Source organism: Ochotona curzoniae, unplaced genomic scaffold (assembly GCF_017591425.1).
Source record: "Ochotona curzoniae isolate NIBS_2020 unplaced genomic scaffold, NIBS_Ocur_1.0 scaffold_3835, whole genome shotgun sequence".
Taxonomy (NCBI): Eukaryota; Metazoa; Chordata; class Mammalia; order Lagomorpha; family Ochotonidae; genus Ochotona; species Ochotona curzoniae.
In genome coordinates this window covers 35,484,493-35,506,470 of record NW_024467114.1, presented here as the reverse complement: position 1 = coordinate 35,506,470, position 21,978 = coordinate 35,484,493, and the positions used below count along the sequence as shown (strand labels likewise).

The window sequence follows — 21,978 nt, the reverse complement described above, 5'->3', positions numbered from 1 at the left end:
AGCTTCTTTCAGAGCACCAACATCCACATATGCAATGCCATGTCCCAGATATATTTTCTACTAAAGTCACAATTTCATTGCATGTGATTCTGAGTTTGAAAATGCCTTCAATCACAAATCCTATCAAAAAATTTTAAAGATTTATGTGTCTAGTTGAAAGAATTGCAGAGATAGAGGGAGAGAGAGAAAAACATCTTCAATCCGGTTGACTGTCCAAATGGCTACAGTAGCTGTGGCTGGGTTTGGATGAAATCGGAAGCAGGCCTGGAGCATCAGCCCTGTCTGCCATGTGGGTGTCAGCACCCACAGCACTTGGACCATCACTTCCTGCCTCCCAGGTGTGTTAGTGGGAGGCTGGATCTAAGTGATACTCACAGGTCTTGTCTACAACATGGCCTCTGTGGCCATCAGGAGAAGCCGGGAGCTTCATCCATGTTTTCACCTGGGTACAGGACTCAAAGCACTGGGGTTAATCTTCACTGTCATTAACACAAATCCCAAAATGTCTCTTAAATTTAAAATAGGGATTCTTTGATATCAGTTCATTTTACTTTTTATTTTCTGTCAAGAGAAATTTCTATTGCTTAAGAAAACACGATTTATAAAGTCTTTCAGATTGACATGTATTTAGGAAAAGGGCCAACCTGCTAAGGCCTTTATCATAAGAAAAGATATGTATCTAAAATGTTCTGAGGCAATACGTGGCCAAGACCCACCCCTACCCACCAGCAACCAGGTTAACATAATAAAGATTCAGGCAAAGAAACTGTTTCTGATCCATTGCGTCTAACATGGTATCCTGATTAACAACAACTGCTAGCCCCCTTGTATCCTCACTGTAATGCATTAATAGAGTTAAAAAAAAAAATCCCCAAAGCCATGACAGTTTGCAGCTGTCAAATAACTTATGAAAGTGATCATACAAGAAAAGAAGCGGTATGTCCATTCCTGGAAATGGCGATACCATACACACAAATATCCCACTTGGATATTAACTTCCATTTCCTGGAGACTTTAGAGCCTCCACTGCATCCTGGGTTGCTCAATCTGCGGGGCAGCCTGCTGTTTATATGTTCTTTAGCACATTTTTTTTTGTTTTCAATGTTGAAGCCAAGGACCCTCCTAGGAACCTGAGGGAGCAGAGCACGTGGGGATCCCCAGTTGTCTTGTATCGATTCTGTAAACCCATTAGTGCCTTTGTTATCCAATAATCTCCGAATATTGTTATATAGCATTTCATTCATAGACACTGAGTTTTACAAATAGCAGCTGATTTTCCTTCATTAGATCAGAATGTAATTACTAATTCCAGTATTAATGGTTAGCTTTGACATGTTTAAAAAGGGTGGAAAGTACTTAATAGACCTGTCCTCAGCCCTGAAATGAACAACTGTTCAGGGTAATGGAATTGTTCAAAGATATATTTTCTTTCTGCCAATTTGTGAAATATAATATAATTATTCTCTTTTAATGAATCTCTCAACCAGGAGCAATCTTTCAGAGCTTGAGAAGGTATAATATAATGATAATGGGAGCAGCTTTGTAAATAAAAAAAGATGAAATGAGACGGCTGTTTTGTGCCATATTATGGGATAATTAGAATAACAGTGCGGCATTTATCAGGCTTTTGAACTTTCTCAGAAAAGCTCTCCGGGGCTCTTTTAAATTAGTCATGTTTATCCATGGAGATTTTTAGTCTTATTTCAAATATCTGTCACCTTATAATATTCAGGATTCAATATTTAGTTTAATCTGACTAACAATTGTAATGTATAGCAACTTTGCTCTCTAAGACAAAGAACTTTGAGTTTATAAATCCACAGTTTACCAATTGAAGAGCAATGGAAGCGGTTTTACCAAGCTGGGAGAAGGATGACTCAGCACTGAAGGCTGGGATCTTCACGGACAGACCGCGTACTATCCAGGACACCAGCATCTTTGTATGCCAAAGAACTCTTTTCATGGAAATCAACTCTGGGTATGTAACCAGTGTTTGAAATCAATATGCTTTTAATATTATCATTAGTTGAGGTCTCTGAAATTTTGGCACTAGAATGAACTGATCTTTAAATTCCATTTTCCACCTGATTTTGATATCCCCTCAGTCATTGCATATTTATTTAAATTATGAACCTGTGTTATATTTCCATGACTGCATGTGCTAAAAGTACTTCGTGTCACCGGAAAGCTTTCCTCTGGGAGGTGAGCTGTTGTAATTTTTCAGCAGACACAAGACTGAACACACATATCACAGGGGCAAACAGAATGAAGAACATGTCGCTGACACCTGTCCTTCACATCCACAGGAATGACCTGTGAGAGCACTGACACATCCCCCTTCTCTGGAGTTACAGTCAGTCAACAGCCAGAAGTGCATAAGGGTCTCAGGATGCCAGGTAGCACTTTAAATACAAGGACGGCATTCTGTCGTGGGAGTCATTTAGGATTCACAGCCTGGATCTTAATTGGAAACCCAAGTAAATATCCGCTTCTTCTCTTCCCTCATGTCTTTTCAATTGATTGCTGTATCACACAGCTTTCCAAACGCAGCTGCTAGCAAAAACTCACTTCTCTCCAGTGTTCTTAGCTAGGTGTTCTGTGTGTGGTCATTCCATCTACAATGTTCCTTGCATGCATTTGCCTAGTTTGGTTTTTTTTTTTTGTTATGGTTTCTTGTTTTTCAGGAAGGAACCCCACAATGGCCATGGTTTCCCTTACACGTTCAAACAATACTACTTTCATATAGAAAGTATTACTTATCAGTTATAATTCAACCCAAATAACTTTGAGGACTTACTAATTCTACCATGAGCACTCCTAGATTCAGGATTTTACTTGTAGCATTGCGCTGTATGATGGGAGATTTTTTTTTTTTATGATGGGAGACTTTAAAATTTGGATGGCTAATAAGGGGGAAGGGGCAATTATTAAATAGAAAAGACAAGGGTGTTTGTGGCCTCTACGTAGCTCATAGAAGGATATTCTGACCACTAGCATCTGGGATTTCTGTGTCTCCAGATACAAGAAAACTTTTTCTCCCGGTTTTTGCTGTAGCAATTTCTGTGAAGTACTTTTAATAACATAGCAAACAGAAATCCCATAAATGCTTTTTGATGATATACATGCTTTCATAGGACAGTCAGATGCAAATGGGAATATCTGGTTGGATACTATGTTGGAATTTTTTTATTCGTATGTAAAGCAAACATAGCTTATATTCTCTCTAATTTCCTTGTATTGCTAATTTGTAAGCTTTCAAGCCATGCATTTGTATAAAACAGCAAAGAGCGGGTCTGGTATTGTGGCACAGCAAATTGTGTCACTGCCTGCGTTATTGACATCTGGTAACTGTATGCCAGTTCAAGCCCCGGGTCCCATGCTCCACATCCATTTCTCTTGTTGGGGCAGGTGAACATGGAAGGCAGTGGAACGGGACCCAGCTAACTGAGTCTGCCTCTGCCTCCCATGTTCGATATCTGAATGGAGCCCTTGACTCCTCACTTGAAAAATTAGTGCAGCCACTTGAGCAAGGAACCAGTAGATTGAATACCTCTCTCCCTCACTCTTCCTCTCTGTATTACTTTTCCTTTCAAATACATAAATAAACCTTTAAAAAAACTAGGAGTGTTCACATTAAGATGCCCAAATCTATAGTATAATCTTAAAGTGCAAACAGAAATTTTGATATTTAGATAACATTAATATATGCTGGTATAAGCATGAGCTACTATTAAAACTTATCAACCAAAGCAGTTAAAAAACATATTTTAGAATCATTTGGAGATAATTCCATAAAGGCTATTGGAAAGCAAATGTTTGTTCTGTCAATTTTGCATCAGTGAAACCTCCATGCTCAAAGTTTCTGTACTTTGTGAAATACAACATCTCAACGCTACCATCTTTTCTCAACAATTGTGACATCCAGGTAGAATAATGCTGCATGAAATCTTTTTCTTGTTTCTAAATTTACATAATTTAATCACTGAATTTAAATGCTTGAAAACTGTTCTGCTTGCCGATGTTTGAACGCCAAATACATCATCGACAGTTCTAAAATGAATATCACATTTATATTTAGACAACTGAAAACACTGCCTCCTAAATTACCTTAAGTAACCCACAGAAATATTAGGATGTCACATGTCCATTGTCATCTACTTCCAGAAAAGAGTGATTTTTACAAGGTATAAAGTCCAATCTTATTAAGCCAGTGCTCCTTGCTCCTCCTTGAATACTGCAGTATCTAGTATACACAGATTATTTTCTTCTTCTAAAACTTAACACTCTCATTTCACTTTTTAAAAATATTTGATCAGTTACTACTGTGAAACCCACAGTTGTGGCCAATCCCCAGCTCCCTGGTGGGTGTGACTCAGAGCTTCCCTGCCCATGGCCTGAGGTGCAACTCCCAGGCCCACACATAGCGTGTGACCTCCACCATGGCCAGAAGGTCAAGGGGAATATGCCTGGAACATGACTCGAAGGTCAAGGGAAATAGATGTGTCATACAGCCAATGACAGTGTCTTTGGTGGGCCGTTTCTCACCCTTTCAAAGCTGTAACCTGTGCATAATAAAGTGGACATTCCTCACCAGCTTGTCTCGGGTGCTTCTTACGGTCAAACAACACCGTTGTTTCACCCTCAGTGGCTTTGTGGCCTACTGCAGGCCTGAACCCCGAGACACAGCGGTAGAGACAGAAGGCAAAAAGGCAGGATAGACAGATGAAGACACTGCAGTCACAAGTCTTACTCACAGACTAAAGAAAATAATTTTGCCTTGCTTTCCCAAACATCATTATGTATTGTGTCTGCGCAGCTTTGTTCAAACTTGTTTTAGGTTTCTTTCTTCTTAATTTTTAGGAACTACCCACTTAAAAAAATTAACTAACAATCATGAAGCCACTTGCCCGCCAGCCAATCAGGCAGTTTTTTTCTCTCTGGCCAACACAAAGCAACAGGGCTACTGCCTTCTCCAGTAGCACAGAGTAAAGACAAACAGCCTGGGGTCACGTGGTGTGGGATGGGCACATATTTTCTGTAAACTATGGAGAAAATTCTACTCTGTGGGAAGGAATTATAGTGAATTTTATGCAAGAAGTTTAGTAAGTCTTACACTAAGTCTTCATATGTGTGACTTTATAATACATATGACAAAGTGATGTAACCCCATGCAGATTTCTTAAAGCTTATTTCTAATTTTTACTATCTCTGTGTACCTCTGGTATAACCATTAGTTATTTAGCTCCATCCTTATTTAAATGAATTAACTTTCAAAATAAGATCCAGATGCCTACTATAAAGACAAACAGCACGTCTTGCTACAAAGGGAGGACAAGTGGAGTAGTTAACTCTAAAACAATTAACGTTCATAACATTTACCTACGTACACTGATCCATCTCATTTTTCATCAGCGAGTGTTGGTTGGGCTTTAGGAAATTCTGTCCAAATGAAAAATAGTTAGTGTTGGTAAATGTGAATGAAATCATTGAACATTTCCTGGATAGCAAATATGTTAATCATTTTTTAAGGAAACTTGTGTGTGACGGGTACCTGGCTAGCTGTCTCCTTCTGCAGGGTAGACAGTTCTTTAGTTAATGAGGTTTCAAGCAGGAAGTCCAGCTGCTCCTGGCAGTATCTCCCTTAGCTTCTGGCAAATGCTTGAAACGCTATGGTTTGGATGCAATTACTTTTGCTCAGTGGTTTTTGAAACTTTGTGAAGCAGTCAACAACTTTTTGTTTTTTTGCAAATGAAGCAATATTTTAAAAGCTAGTGAATAAAGGGGAAATGATTTGTACAAACGCATGTTTGAAGTTCAAACTGCTAAGACTTTCAGTAAGGCTCTGAAAGTAACTGAGCCATCCTGATGAGAAAAATCACAGTGCCTTACCAGTGATGGTTTGTGTTGTGTTGTGTTGTGTTGTGTTGTGTTGTGTTGTGTTGTGGCTTTTAGTTGCACAGTGTTGATACAATGCTGGTCTGGACAGGAGGGTATTAAATGGACATGAGCCTTTACCATTTAGCCATCACCAACCATTCTGAGGGCTTTACTAGGACACTCAATTCACACTGTGTTTTCAACCAGTTAGAATAAGTAAAACGGCTCACATTCCCTGAGACATTCTTGCTTTTTAGCTGGCCAGCATAGTTTTCAGAGGTAATTTTTTAAACATAGTTTTCCACCTTGGTCAATAAAAACTTGTGATATGATGTTACTGATGTTACTTGTTATCTGTGGTACAGATATTCACCCAATGTTTCAATTGGTCAAACATTTATTTTGTTAAAATTCCTGGAATGTTTTAATTTCATTCCTGGTTTTGCAGCAGCCAGCAATGATATCTCTGGCAAAAACAAATAAATAAATAAATAAAACATTAAAATGTGCCTGATGTATACACTCACATCAAGGTATTATTTGTGGGAGTAAGTTAACCCAATTTTTTGGCAACAAAAATATCTGCGAAATCTTATATGCATTTTAACTTAAAATATTCATATTATTATTGTATTTGTCTATTTATTAGATGCTCACAAGAGCTGAGCCTGGGTCAGACCAAGGATCCCAATTTCCTGGGCACTCCTGCAAAGGGAGAACTGGAACCCTGAAACCAGGCGATGTATTTCGGGGTGCAGGTGTCTGAGGCAGCATATCAACCTGCTGTGCCAAACGCCTGCTCCAGGACCTGTGTCTCCTTTCCCTTGTTAATGTGTGCTGTTCCACACTCACGCCAAAGAAAACTCTGCTTGACTTTTACTTTGCAGGTTGTTCCTGTGTTCTGTTGTAGTCATGTCTCCATTTGTTCCTTTTTCTTTATTAAATATCCCAAGATACATTTTTTTTCAAAATGACCCTTGTAGACACACAGACTTTCTGATTAGTGTCATTTTCACTTCTTTATTTACATGTGGAGATATGAATATCTATGTAGAAGAGCGAGACAGAGGGGAAGCCATTCCTGTCTGGTAGTATAAGTTAATTATTTCAGAACTGTTACTATGACAGAATTTATCTGCAGAGCATAGCGTAGTATATTTTTATCACAGACTCTTAAAAATTGCTGTAAAATACAGAAATGAAATTGAATCAAGTTTTCACAGGACTGTTGAGGAACTTCTGTTATAACTCAACAGAACAGCCTGAAAAATGTTTCAGCTGAAGACCTTTATCTCTTTTAAACGCAAATATCTTTTCTTTCATCTGCAATCAGTCATTTGTACATTAATGTAATGAATTTGTCAGACATCTTTCTGAGGCTAATTCAACTGAGGAGGAGGGGAATGAAACTCATGCTACTAAAGGCACAGGGAAGGTTAGCTAACACGGCTGGGAGCCCTGAACACCAATGGGCCTACTTTACAGCTCTGTTTAAAGACCACGCTGTGTATACACACAAAGTTGTATCAACAAACACACACACCTACACAAAAATAAAACGTCTTCTGAATTAGCTGGGTAAGTGCGCATATACTTCAGACCAGCATCAAACTGTTTTAGAATGCTTGCTGGAACAATAATATAATTAAATGAATTACGTAACATTTGTTGAAGTCTGGATTGAGTCAACAGTAAAGCTGCCAACCAATGAAAGTATTATTTAAAAACATTCTGATCTTAGGAGACGGCCTAGAACTGAAGCCAAATGAGTTGTGCAGAGACCCTGTTCACCAGTGCAGCTCCATACGCCTGAGGGTTCAGTGCTCCCAACCTGACCTTGAGCTGTTGACAACCTATCTTGAAAGAAGTATGAATACATGACTTAATTAAATGATTTCCCTATTGCATGACCCCATCCTGAGAAAAAAAAAACTATTTAGTGTTAGAAAATCAGTGGTAAAAATTTTACTGAAACTTCTGATAATTGTTTACGAAGGCACACTAGTAAGTTTTGCGTTCACACTTTCATCAAGTGCTTGTGGACAAAGCAGAGAGTGCTGCACGATTAACTGAAAAGGAAAGACAGCGTTCACTTTCTCCTGCAAGCTTCTGCATCCTCAAATGATACCAAATGGCACTGCCTAATGCCAGCACAGGACTCAAGTGCTAGACCCAGGACACAAAACTGGTGCTCAGACACACATGGTCCATTGATGAGTTAGTTAATACTGCACCCTTCAACCCAAGGTGTCAGCATACTTTGTTCTCATTGAACTATGCTGACATACAATGTTTTCTTCATTTTCTCATGTCATCAATAGTATCAGTTAACTCAGTAAACAGACAACATGAATATGTTATTAGACCATAGAATCTCTGTGATTGAGAAGAACACCTACAAAACTAAGGTGCCACATCCTACCCTGAATCCCATTGAACTGGAGTGCATGCAGACCCACAGCTGTGCAGTCCTATACTGCTGGGCTTTTATTCTCCATTTCCTATTACTCCTACTTGTTGTTATCAGTATTCTAGAAAAATTACAGCAGATAATCAAAACTCACTATTTGATATTTAAATATTATGCTTACATATGGTACTTAGAACAACAACTTAATATAAGACAGCTTCAACGTCATAGCCTGACTAAAGCAAGACAAGCAGGAAATCTCTTAGAATACAACTTTTGAAAATCTGGGATCTGCCCTTGTTAGGGAAACTGAAACACCACATCTTTTACAAATCCCACTTCATTATTTGCTAAAGTTCCAACAGGCGTTTTATTTTCCGTGAGAAGAGGTAATACCAAGGAGAACACAAGAGAAAAAACAAACATCCTGAAAACTACAGGTAGTTACATATAGTCACTGAGTCTACCATACCAAACTACCTACACAAGGTGGCTGATAACAGGAAAGATGCAACCTCAAAAGAACAAGCCTTCCTGCAGAGCAGCAGCACATCCTTCCAAGGCCAGCTCCCAAGGCCGGCAGCCAGCAGTGGAAAGGGCTTACCTTGACTAAGGCTGGCTCCCAAGGCCAGCAGCCAGCAGTGGTAGGAGCTTACCTTGACTTGCAAACTTGAGCTCTTTGGCATCGGTGAGTGTGGTCCTTTTGTCAGACCCTTTCTTCTCTGTTCGTCGATGGCTTCTTCTCTTCTTGGATTCTCCCCAAAGATTGGATCCCCCGTGCATGCTTGGGATATTCAAAATAGCGATTCCTTCCAGGGAGATGTTGATCAGATCTATCTGCACCCCATCACACTGACCAAGGAGAAGAAAGAGAATGTAAGATGTTTGGGTTTCCTTTGTTTGATTCTTCTTTTTAATCCCCTCATCTTTTATTACAGGCTTTTAAATCCATAACCCTGTCATTTTTGAATAAACTTTTCAAGGGCACTTAGATGCCTACTCCAAATGTCAATATGAAAGATAAAGCAGCTGCTAACATTAACCAGTTACTCTTAAAATCTCAAATTAAATCACTGGTGTTATCGTTGTCTCTGGAAAGCCTTTAGAAGAGACGCGCATTCATGTCCACAAAATGATCAAGCCAAAGCCCCAGGGCGCATGCTAGAGGTTGTTCCTGGAAGACGGAATGACAGCTGTTCGTCCAGACAATGATGGGGGAAAGTATTGAAGCTAATTGATGACTCCTGCTCTCATTTTTCTTTTTCTTGAGCGGGAAAATAACAAACTTCTTTGACTTTTGTAAAAAGTGGTTAAGAGAAATGGCAAGTCAAGGAGGTCCAGAAGAGCTCCTTGGAGTTGTAAGCAGGGTGTGCAGGCAGTGAGGGGCACAGCTGTGGAAGTGAGCCTGGGCCTGGGCAGGTGGAGGGATGGAAATGATGGGGGTAACTGCTAAGGAATCTGTAACGAAATGTTACTTCACAGCCCCTGTGACAACTGGCTGAAAAACAGACAGCAAGCAAGCACTTCATCAGCCCGATTCGTTTGTTTGTTGTTCGCCCCAGGTCAGTTTTGAAAAACACGCACCTTGCTAAGCGACAGGGCTGGCTACAGCAGCAGGAGTCACTTCAACAGTTTTGAATTTTCTGTGGATTTCTGTTGAGTGACGTGTGTGGAGACTGGCAAGGCTATTCTGTCCTTTTGCCATTACTATTTATTTATTCATTGGCTTCAGGTTTTCTAAAATGGCAGTTGTTATAAATAAATCCCAGAAAGCATTCTCTCATTTTGATCATAAGTCAATAGGAAGAGAGATGTATACATAAGGCGTTCGCCTTTTTAGAGACCTTTGTTTGGGATCTGCCTCTCCTGAATTGAAGAGTTATCTGCAGGGTGGCTGCCTCGTTTGCCATGCCTTTTCACAGGCATAAACATCACTGGTATAAACTCCTTCGTTCCCCATAACAATTCCTAATTCGTGGATTTAGGAGACAGAGCTACATCAAAATGATAAACATAATACCCCCCCCACCACATTCATGCCGTCAAGCCTCGTCTAACATCGTATCTTGTTCACTAGAAAAGAGAGTTGAGATAAAGCAATGCGCCTTGAGCCCATCTGGCAAGAGAGGGAACGGATCTGAAGCAAAGTGCCAAGTTCTCATTCAATTGTTTTCAAGGAGGATGAAACCAATGCCTGGATGATGCCTTTTGCTTCTTCCCAGAAACAAGTGATTTTTTTTTACTCCATTCCATGTATTAAGACGGTTTCTTTTTACTAAAGAATTCAGTGCCTGTGTATACTCACTTACCAGTATATATTCTAGATAAACAGATATTAATTTCATAATTAAAAGTAATCTTGCGTAAATACCCTGCAGGCCTCAAAGAATCAAACACATACTGTGTGTCAGGCCTCCCACCGGCTTCGAGTGGGACGCACTAGCTGGATAATTAGATAGTACATATTTTTTAACCTTATTTGCATGCATATTATATCTTTTGCACACTGACAAGCAGCAGTAACAACAAAAGTCAGATTACCACAGGGAATTCCCACAAAGAAGTCTTCATTCCTTATAATTTGCAGCCTAAATTAAAATAATTTGATCTTTGACAAGGATGAAATGTCAAACCGAAGGGGGTCCTCCACAAGCCACGGCCTGTGGCTTCTGAAATCTGCCTAATTTATGTCAGTCACTTCTTAATACATATTTAAGTATTACACGAAAAAGATGATAAATATGCAATCTGACACCTTTGGTATTTTCCTGCTGTTAATTTATAAAGGTCTGGCTTCCCCCAAACTGACTAAAATCATTTAAATAACAGAAGGATCATGAAAGAAGCTGGAGCTGGGGCCAGGTTTCCATTTTCACTCAATATTGGACACAGCGGGTAGTACAAGGAGACAATTATTTGACTAGGCCCTGGACCCCCTCTGTGACAAGTAACTCACAGAATTAGTGAAGGAGGAGTCCTTTGTTCATCTACAGAAAAGGACAGCATGCTGCAAATAAGCTTTGCTTCATTGTGTTGTTTTGTTTTGTTTTGCTTTGGTAATGGAACCAGTGGAACGGCAAAAGATGGAAAAGCTTCCATGAGTATTTCTGTTCATACTTTGACTCTTCAGAGTCTTACCCGCGTGGATTTATCAGAAATAGAGTTGGGGGCCATCAGATAATGAAAACAAGCCCCGAGGAACAGCTGAAACAAAACCTTAAGAACACTGTGCCTCGTTTAAGAACAGGATGGTAGAGTTACACGCAGCTGCTCCACCATCTCCTGACCCGGGGCTACTGTCCTCTGCTGGCTTCAATGTGAGCCAGTAATAGGGACAACTTCGGGGCCAGTTCTGATGGGGACCATGAATAGCGACCCACCAGTGGGTACACAGTGAAGACGAAGGGAGATGGACAAGTTCTAGTTACACAGCCACGTCAGATCGTATTTTCATGCCCTTTGAGGATTTATGGCCTTTCAAAATGTAGTTACAGAGGAAAAGAATATAAAAGCTTAAAAGCTAATAGCCTGAGTCAATAAATTCTGGCTAGTTTTACCATGCACTGAAAGGTCCTTATCAGGGTACAGAAGCTGTTGCTGAGGTGTAAGGCGGTGACACCATTGTCCACTGGCTTAGAGTGGACAATCCTACTTCCTCCTGGCCCACATTCACCTACAAGAAAAGATGAGGCAGATGTTTCTGTCAGTGCATTCTAGCTGGAGATGACAACCTTTGGGGATCTTTAAACGTGGACTGACAAATCTGATGACAGATAAACTAATGCTAAACTGCAAAATTTTATCAGCTGAAAATGATTCATATTTTTCTCCAAGAAAGAAACATGAAGTTTTGCTTACAGGTAATTTTAGGGTTAGGGTATGTGTAGTAAAGACTAACACTAGGACACTCTAACCTAGTGCTTTTTTTAAAAAAGATTAATTTCACTTTTTTTTGGAAAAGCAAATCAGATTTATAGAGTGGCGAGACAGAGAGATTTTCCATCCACTGGTTCACTCCCCAAGAGGCCACAATGACTGGAAATGAGCTGATCTAAAATTAGGAGCCAGGAGCCTCCTCTGGTCTCCCTTGTGGGTTCATGGACTCAAGGCTTTGGGCCAGCCTCTATTGCCTTCCCAGGCAACAAGCAGGGAACTGGATGGGAAGCCACCAGCTACGACACAGGCATCCCATATAAACAGGAGTTCAAGTCCTGAATGCCTCACTTCACATTCATCTCCCTATTAATATGCCTAGGAAAGAAGTGGAAGGCGGCTCAAGTGCCTTGATTTCTGCCGACCATGTGGGAAACTGATGACACCTCTGGCTCCTGACTTTGACTAGGCTCAGCCCCTCTCTAAACCTCATTCAAAATAAATCTCACTTTTCAAAACAATTTTTTTACTAAAATGACTTCCTTTTTTTCCGGGGTACTACACATTAGAAATCCTGTGTTTTGGATTCTTGTAACTTAGTTTGGGCCCCTAAAGCTCCTCTTGCTTTTTGTCAGTCTTGAGATCATGTGAATTTGGAGAGGCACTTAATCATTTGGACTTATCTCAGTATTATGCAATGAAAATTCTTGAATCTAAATTCATTCTTTCCAGTCTTACCAAGAATTAAAAGAATGGAATATCTAGAGAACAGGCTATTATTCTCCTATGTTGGCATGGTACATGGAGGTAGCAAATATATACTCCCTACTCCATATGTAACTTTTGCCATATGTCATAAACTTTGCTTTAAACTATTTTCTTGCACCTTTAAGGTGTGTAACCTGAGTGGCAACTCAATCCAGTTTTCCCTCTGAGTTTACAGGAACCCAACTACATAAGCTATCAGTGCTATCTCCTAGGTCTGCACCAGCAGGAATCTACACTCAGAAGTAGAGGCAAAAATCAAATCCAACATACCAGTGCCTAGAACAGGTGTCTCAATGGGACAGGTATCTCAATGAACATGACAGCTGTACTAAACAGTTGTCCGTTGTTTCACTTCTTACTTACTGAATTAGAAGTTAACTGAAGTCCTTAACATTACAGATTCTGTGAACACTTGGCCTTGAAATGAAGACATTGGCTAGAACAGCCTTCTGATACATGGGATCACCCAGGCTAGAGTCCTGGTTTGGGCTCTAAATTACAGCTTCCTGTTCTGCTGGACTGAGTCCCTCTCTCTGACCTCGATCTGACCCAGACTAAAAGTTTTGTGGACATTTGTGGAATAAATCGTGTAGATCAAAGCCTTCTTTCTGTTCTCTGCTTCTCAAATAAATATATTTAAAAGAAATTAGACATTCCTATCCTCTAAATTGCTGATCTCCTGTGAACACACTCACTCCAAGCAGAGTAATTCAAAGTATACATGGAAGAGAGGAATTACAAAGTTCATTTTGGTATATTTTGTAATCTATGCATTTAAGAACAGGTTGAAAAAAGGGTACTGAGAAATGTGTGCTACAAAAAAATATATATATCGTGCATGGATTTCAAGTCTTTCTTGAGCAGATTAAACTTATGTCTTAATTGCACTTGTCCATAAACTTTTTGAAATACCCTCATAAAATACAAGCCATTTGGTTCCTTAGTTTTAAATATTCTGGCAGCAACAGCGTGCTTATTTTTCCTAAACTATTAAAGAAAATGTTTGTGAGCCCCTGTAGTGGAAATCTAACTGTGTTGCTGTAACACACGGGATTCGGATGAAGATTCAGCAAATGGATGCTCAGTGCTCAGCACCAAGCAGGAGCCAGTGTCACTGACAGAGGAATTGTCTCATTCTCATCTTGCCACGTGTCAAACGTCTCATTATCATCTATTGTCCCATTAGATCTACATCACCACAAACATCTGCCCCCTTTAGACACAGACAAAAGCAGGGTAAGAAGAGTCAGACAGTGCCTTGTTTTGAAAGAAGCTGCTAATTAAACAAACATTCTCTGCTTTGAGGTTTGTTGATGCTGAAGTGTTTCAGTTTCTGTTACATATTTCTTAAATCCTGGTTTCAAAGCATAATTTCAGCCCACATAGGAAGCAACAGCAAGGCGAATCAAATTTCCGAATTGCTGCTATTTTATATTTAATTAAGAAGCAACCTTGAGGGTAGAAAGGCATATTTCGCTAACATGATAGACCGGCTTCATTAGAATGTGAGCATGGCGGCTCAGCTAGCCATGTGCACTGCCCTCAACCCCCAAACAGGCACTACCATGGGGACAGTACTCACAGAGGGTTATCAGTCAGACACACCCACCCCAGCCCAGACAGGCACTCCCATAGGGGCAGTGTGCCCACAAAGGGTTATCAATTATAGACACACTCATCCAGACGGGCACTACCACACAGACAAGGCATGCAGTGCAGGCTGTGACTTACAGACTCTGCTCAAGTGGTCCTTTAGCAAAAGCCACAGATGCCAAGCTAGAAGGCCAGGGTTGCAGCATGAGCAGCAATGCGACTGACAGTATTATCTTAGTGCCCATGGCTTAGAGTTTGTGAGAAACACTTGAAGTTAGGGGTAACAGCAGTTAGAACGTGAGAGTAATGAAGAGCCTGATCGTTGGGATCATTGGGATCGTGCACATTCTGTTAGTACTTCAGTTTATCAAACTTACTGCTCGATTATATGACTCCAACCATTCAGAATCTGTTGTCTTGCCAGCCATAATCAGTTCATAATGGGCAATCATTAGGCGCTGAGGTTCGTTTCCCTTTGACTCTGCTTGTATCATTTTTCAAAATATAACTTTTCCCTTATCCTATAACCTTTAGTATGTCTTAGTATATCTAAGCGATTTATATAAAGCATGTCTCCACAGTTTCGAGTCCTACTGTGTCTATATATTTTTGGTAAACCTACTTGCTCCAAATCTTTTTAAAGTGTGTCTTTTCCTTGTTATCCTTGCTCTTTTTCTTGGCATTTTCACTTCCTATATGTTTTGCTTGGAAATGGCAACCTTAGGAACTGAGAAAAGCTACTTAATGAATGGGAATGGAATGAAAAGTATATATTTTAAACTTTTATTCATGAAAGTAAGTACAGTTTTACTGAACTGTGTTTTAAAGGTTATACCTGAAAATAGCAAGTTCTTTAATGTACCATAGCTTTTTCTTCTTCTTTTTTGCCAACTACTTTTTTTTTCCATTTAAATCTTTCTACTGTGTGCCCAATAACTCCTTTGTTAGTTTCCAAGGTTGTGTTTCACACCTTATTCTTTTATCTGATTAAAACAACCCATACATACTTTCAATTCTTGAATAGTGTTTCAGATAATGCTCCTCTATCTCCATTAAAAGAAAGGAATGGCAGACTATAATCTTGAGAAAATCTATGTGGGCTGCTGAAGGTATAACACATTCCATGGGGCACATCACCAATTTTCACAATTAAAATCAAACAATTTCTTAGCACTACAATATAGAATTATTTTTTCTTACTTCTATTTCTACAGATTCATGTAGCTTCTTGCAGGTGGCTGAGAATGTTTCAGAGGTGCCAAACTCAAAATACCAAAATTTGTTCTTCATTCTGGAAACAAAAAAAAAAAGGAGAAATCGCTTAGGCATTGTAAGTAACATAAGGGAATTTTTAAAGTGGCTTTGTCCAGTCTTGCACCGTACGTAACAGGATGGGCTTGACGAAGACATGTAACATCCATGTAAATAATGGCATAATTTTCCAAGCTTTACTGCTGTGAATTACATGGCAGCCCTGAGGAAACTGAAGGAATGTGTTTATCTGACCAATGCAAATACACCGGATTTTTTTACTTGTCAGTTGATCATTTTTTTAATCGTCAGCTGCAGCCAGGCTTATGATCCATATTTTTGGGTGAATTGATTTTAGAGCTGTGTTTACAACCATAAGAGAACCCAAACCTGGACCTTTTACGGTAAAGTGATACAAAGCTTAAACGTAGTAAATGTTTCTGGATGGCTTCAGAGTCATTAACCGACATGACCACATACAATCTATATTACAAAGAGAAACGGAGGCTACTCATACAACCACATTTTAGAATCCATGAGAGAATCGTTCTTTCTTGAAAGAGCTTGGTCTCTCATTCAAATCACAGGAAGGAACTGTGCTCCATCCTGATAGAACCAAGTACATAACAATACAGCAGTATGACAGAAACTGACAAAGAAATCTGGATCAGCATGTCAGTTTATGCACTCGTAGGATCAGACATTCAGCTTTGACCTTCTCCCATAAGCCAATGAAGCTTTTTGTAACAGGTAACTAACAACTGCTTAATGTGATTTTACAAAGTTTGAATAAGACAGAGTTTGAGAATATATTCTTCTATTATCTGGTACTGGTTTTAAAAAATTAATTCTTAGAGAAAAATGTGGTTTTTAATGATATAGTCCTGATAAGATATTATGCCCTAAGCAGGAAGAAAATAAAGATAAAATGGCATGCGTATTTTCATACATATAACTAAAACAAACAAAAAATTGTTACAGTATTCAAATACGCCTCCTACCAAATAATTTACATAAGAATGTAAAGCATTTCAGCAACTGAAGAGACATCTGGCAAAGGTGTTCCTATAGTTAGCTGGCTGTGGAAATGGCACGGGATCTAAAACCATGTTTGTTATTATGCAATGCTACGATGAACAGATTTCTCTGAAATAAAATTAACAGTATTCATCCACTCAAGGTTATCTTGCTTAGAAACTTTTTACAGGCCCTTCTCATATCAGTGATGTTAGATCAGCAGTCTGAAGACAGTTTCACAGGATTCTAGAAGCATGAGGTGTTATCATTACTGGGGAACGTCTTCTTTAGGAAACAGCTTGGTTACATCAATGTGAGAAGAGCAGTAACTAGTTACAGCTGAGGTAAACATCTAATGGCAACGCTTTAGAGCTTGTATCTATGGAAGAGTTTATATAAAAGAATGTGACTATCCACTTTTAAGTAAGGTGAGTTTATATGCATTGCCATACTGACTGGAGTTCTATAAAAACAAAATCATTTTCCTTTTGATTCCTCATCCTCATAAAAAGTATATCATTCTGTGGATTCACGGAGCAATCGGTCAGTATGAGAAGTTTTAAGGCACCCTCAGTGGTGCTCTAAATATGGTTTGGAATTGTTTCTCTGGCTTTCATTGCTTTTCTAACAGTAATTTTCTGTTGACCTTTCCGTCAGACCTTTCCAGAATCATTCATTCATTAACTTGCTCATTCAACAAATAATGAGAACATTTGCTTCCATGTGCTCTAAAAATATAGATATAAATGCAATTGTATTTGTCACGAAGAGTTTCGGATGTTGTATAATCATACACATATACAAAAATAATAAAACTAATTCTCTAAACGTAATACAAGTAATGTATTTGGAAACACTTCAATGCATCAGCTGACTATGAGAAAATCAAATGCACTTTAGAAGAGAAAGCGACATTTTAACAGATAAGAAAATGAGGAAGGGACAGGCAAATTTTAAGTGTTTCTAGGAGCGCAATATGAAGTAAAGGGATATACGTTGTGGACCAGTAGGTTTGCTGGGGACTTTCCCAGGGATTTAGGCTTGATCTGTCAGCTGTCTAGCAAGCTGTATGAAGCAGAAGGGCATTTATGATCAGAACAGGGGCAAGGTTACATTTGTTTTATGGGCAAAGAAATTGAGTATAAATGTAAAAGGAGGAGGGGCTTGGTCATGTGGAAATGCTGGCGGTGTGCTACTGGATTAGACCAGATGGAATACCATGGAGGGTCTGGCCCAGAAGGCAAGTGAGACAGGGAAGTGACTCCCTTTGAGAAACACTGAGTGCTTGTACGGGGTTACACTAGTACTGGCCATATCTGTGTGCCCTCTGGATGTGTGCCTGCGAATATTGGAGCATTCTGCAGCACAAGAGGGCAGGAGCTTTATATTCTGACAATTTCTGTGATCTCATGCATATTGCATGGCAATCTGAAAATGAAATAAATATACATGCTTTGGATTACATACAAATGATTATTTCCACTTTGTTTGTCTGTTTTCTTTTGTTTTGTATTCTTCCCATTAAAGTTCTTCATTACTTCGTCAGGATAACATGGAGATTATCTCTGTTAGCCAGGGTCTACTCACTTTACCAAATACAGCACGAGAAACAGAACTCGGAGAATTTACATCCAGCCTTTATTCACCATATTAGTTAGCATGACTGCTCATGTGCAAAAGCTACTTTAAATTCTCCATTATTCCAACCATTTTATGTTTCACTTAGATAAATATATGGAGGTGATAAAAGAATCAGATTCCACATGACAAATTAAAGGATGTTAAATTTTATTTTTTCAACCAAACTGCTTGTAGGAATGCAAAAAAGCACATTTAAGCATGCATGCTATCTGTTTTTATGGCTCACATCAGAAAATGATCCAAATAATTCAAACTCAAATTTGTCAGAGAAAACACACAGCTTTGGACTTTTCAGAATACGCAAACTGAACATTAGCCTATTGTAAAACAGTCACACTAAAATCAATTTTATTGTGTTCCTGGACAGGTTCTGTAACTCCAATTTGATGACAAATCTCTCACAAACTGGAAAAAAGTTAGTCATGCAATTATAATTTCAATTAATTTATTAAAGCATATTTCAATGAATTTAATTGTAGGACTAGAGGCTTCAATTTAATATTCAAAGTGCTTAGTGCGCAGATGTTCAGGTTAATATTAAGAAATTAGCTCCCATCTATCAAACTTTTTCAAACTGACAGTAATTTCTTTGCCTTTCTGTACCCTTAGACAAGCACAAACCACTAGATTTTGATCAATTATTCTTATAGACACAAAACTTAGTTAATATTTACTTCACACTTTTAAATTCAAATAATTTCTATCAAGGTATTTTCTGTGCATTTTCTCTTCCTGGATTTTATTTTTAAGGTTCTGATGTCATCTGCCAAGCAATGTTAAAGCAGTAACATAAAACAAATATGGAAAATGTGCAGTCCCCCTAATTAGATATGAAGTTGATTTTTTATATTAAGATGCAGCATAAAAAAGGGGGACTGAAGTCACCTCATTTATTTGTTAATAGAAACCTCAAAAATAAAAGAGAAAAAGCTTTAATATTTGTGAAATTGCTTTTAAACTAAATGTTGTCTTTCTGTTTTACAGGTGTATCTGATTCTGTTCTGCTGCTTTTCATCTGGCTGTGGCAGACACAGGGTGAGAGGGATCTGCCAAGTGCAAAACTGAAGACTTCCATCAGACGCCTCAGAGCATCTGTGCCGGAGTGAGCGACCCACAGCGAGCGGATAACACACAGCTCATGAGAACGTAAGTCCCCTTGGATCTCTGCTTTGCAAATGGAAGCACAAACATAACTTCTTAAGAAGGTTAGTTAAAATAGAATTAGGATCAGTAAATATTTTATTATTAATAATTGCTGGAAAGTGCCAGCTTTTCTATTACCTTCCTTTCACTTTTATACGAATCATACAGTATGTCAATGACATATCATCTCTGGCTTTAAAACATTTTTCACACACAGAGTCAAAATTTCTAGTAACTCACTGTATTTATTTTAATACCCAAGCTCACTCCCACAACTTGTGGCACATGTCAGGAATTTTGGCCTTGGTTCAGGGCATTGGTAATGGGACATGTAGTGGATTTATGTCACAGAACAAATTTAGTTAATTTGGTTTTCATTGCTAAGAAGTGTCACACTGAACACTGGTTATGGGATTAGTCATTTTTTCCACAATGTAGTGAGGAATTACTTTGAAACATTTGCTGTGAGTTCAGGGGAAGGCCCTGGTGAGACCCGAGGCTGCAGTGGTTGAAGAGCAGAATATAAGCTCAAGGAAGTTTGCATTCACAGAGTTGGAAAGCCAGGTCAGGCCGGCAGTGCAGCTCGGGGCCTCTTGCATACACACAACCTAAGTCAAAATGGGCAACAGGCAGGCTGCACCTGTCATTTGTCTTTTTCATCACTTCTTGAAATCTTCTGGGAAACTAAATATCTCCTAACTGAAATCCACAATGTATTATTTTTTTTTTTCTTTCCTTGGGCAACTAAAGACTCCCACATAAATGGTCTTAAGAAAGAGTGTTACAAGTACAAATAGAAACTTTAATAGAAATCACAGCACCAAATGCTTGAGGGTGTAAGCAGTCTCTGGTAAAGCCGGAGCATGCAGCAATGATTCCCTCCATGAGCACACTGGTCAGGGGCGTGCCTCACGATCCACAATACTACATGGTGTAAAAAGAAACTCCACCTCACACCTCCACGCTCCTGCTTCCTCGTCTCCTCTCAAAGTTAGGGAATCATGCTGATAACATCATCTCCTAAGAAGGAAACGCTGCTTCTCGTCTACTGGGGGACTTTTTACATTCACATCAAAGAGGACAAACATTTCTCATTTTTCCAAAAAAACAGAGATATACATTTTTTTAAAATGACATGTAAAAATACTTGTATCTAACACACATTCATAATGTCTGTTTGTTAAGTCCCCGGGAGACAATGAAACAAGCTGTAGAAACTGCAGACAGAGACACATCACACCGCATCTTAATTTGTAAAAAAGAAAAAGAAAAAAGATGGATATTCTAAAAGGACAATTTTTAATGTAAATTACCTTCACCAGAGCAAAGAATCTTTTTATATATATATAAGCATATGAGACATATGAAGTATGTGAGACATACGCATCCAACTGATCAAATATTTTAACTTTTTTTTCAATTATTCAGAAAACTTTTCTGTAAGTATTTGGGATGTGTTTTCTATTACAATATGAATTGATTATTTCTCCCATTAATGTTCTTTTCGCCTATGTGTTTTATTGTATTAGAACTAAGTAGAGGCAAAACGGAAACACATCAAGGCACTGCTGATGCCCCATTCCACAGCTTGTGACACAGATAGAAAACGGATCCTGGTGGCAGTGGCAATTTCATAGTCAGACAAAGGTTTACATTGTATCTCAGGAACATTTTAATGACCAAATATGATTTCAACTGAACTTTTCAATTATAATTAGGCCCTTACTACATAGAAGTAGTTGATTCATAACAAGTGCTTCCTTAACAACACTGCTAAGCACTTGGCATGAAATTTGGGATACTAACCACTGCTGTTATTGCTGAGCATGGCAGTGTCTGGGGCAAGTCCGCAGAGGGTCTGCTCTGACCCTGCCAGCATCCACAGGCCGGGCTGAAGGTTCTCTCAGGAAATCCTCACTCTTTGCCAAAGTAGAGGTAGCACCAACTGGGCGCCAACACACCAGGACTAGACAACCCCTTTGTACTTGTATCTCCATCTCTACAGGAAGTCCTCATGCAGACATGTGATCCTACACTGACAAACCTCAGTTCAGTGACCTGGCGGCTCCCGGGAAGTACTGTTCTCCCTGCACGGAGACGCATGCGCAGAGGACTCCCAGGGCAGATCCTGTCCTCTGCTCGCATCGTCAAGGTAGGTTATAACAATGGCTGGAGAGAGGGCATCACACCATCGCCAAGTGAGACGCAGAGGAATCCGAGATTGTTGACCCAGATCCTCCACAGAGCCCCTGCCTCGTACCATGGTCCATTGTCTGTATTTGGGTATGTATGTAGGAAAATATCAAAATTCTAGATGGTTTCCTCTTCTCTTACTAGAAAAATCCATCAATTACAAATAAAGAGAGAAAGTCATCTTGTGAAGTCTCAGTTAATAAAACCATTAT

The 21,978-nt window shown here is 39.2% G+C and overlaps 1 protein-coding gene across 8 annotated transcripts in view; it reads right to left on the bottom strand.

The window, feature by feature from the left end:
* DGKB (diacylglycerol kinase beta) overlaps window positions 1-21,978 on the bottom strand; it is a 566,350-nt gene that overhangs the window by 139,956 nt on the left and 404,416 nt on the right. For all 8 annotated transcript variants that reach the window (XM_040964636.1, XM_040964637.1, XM_040964640.1 and 5 more), the window contains 2 exons: window positions 15,722-15,812; window positions 8,944-9,139 (listed from right to left, as the gene is read on the bottom strand). In XM_040964636.1, coding sequence (XP_040820570.1) covers window positions 8,944-9,139; window positions 15,722-15,812 — 287 coding nt within the window. The remainder of the gene's footprint in view (window positions 1-8,943; window positions 9,140-15,721; window positions 15,813-21,978) is intronic.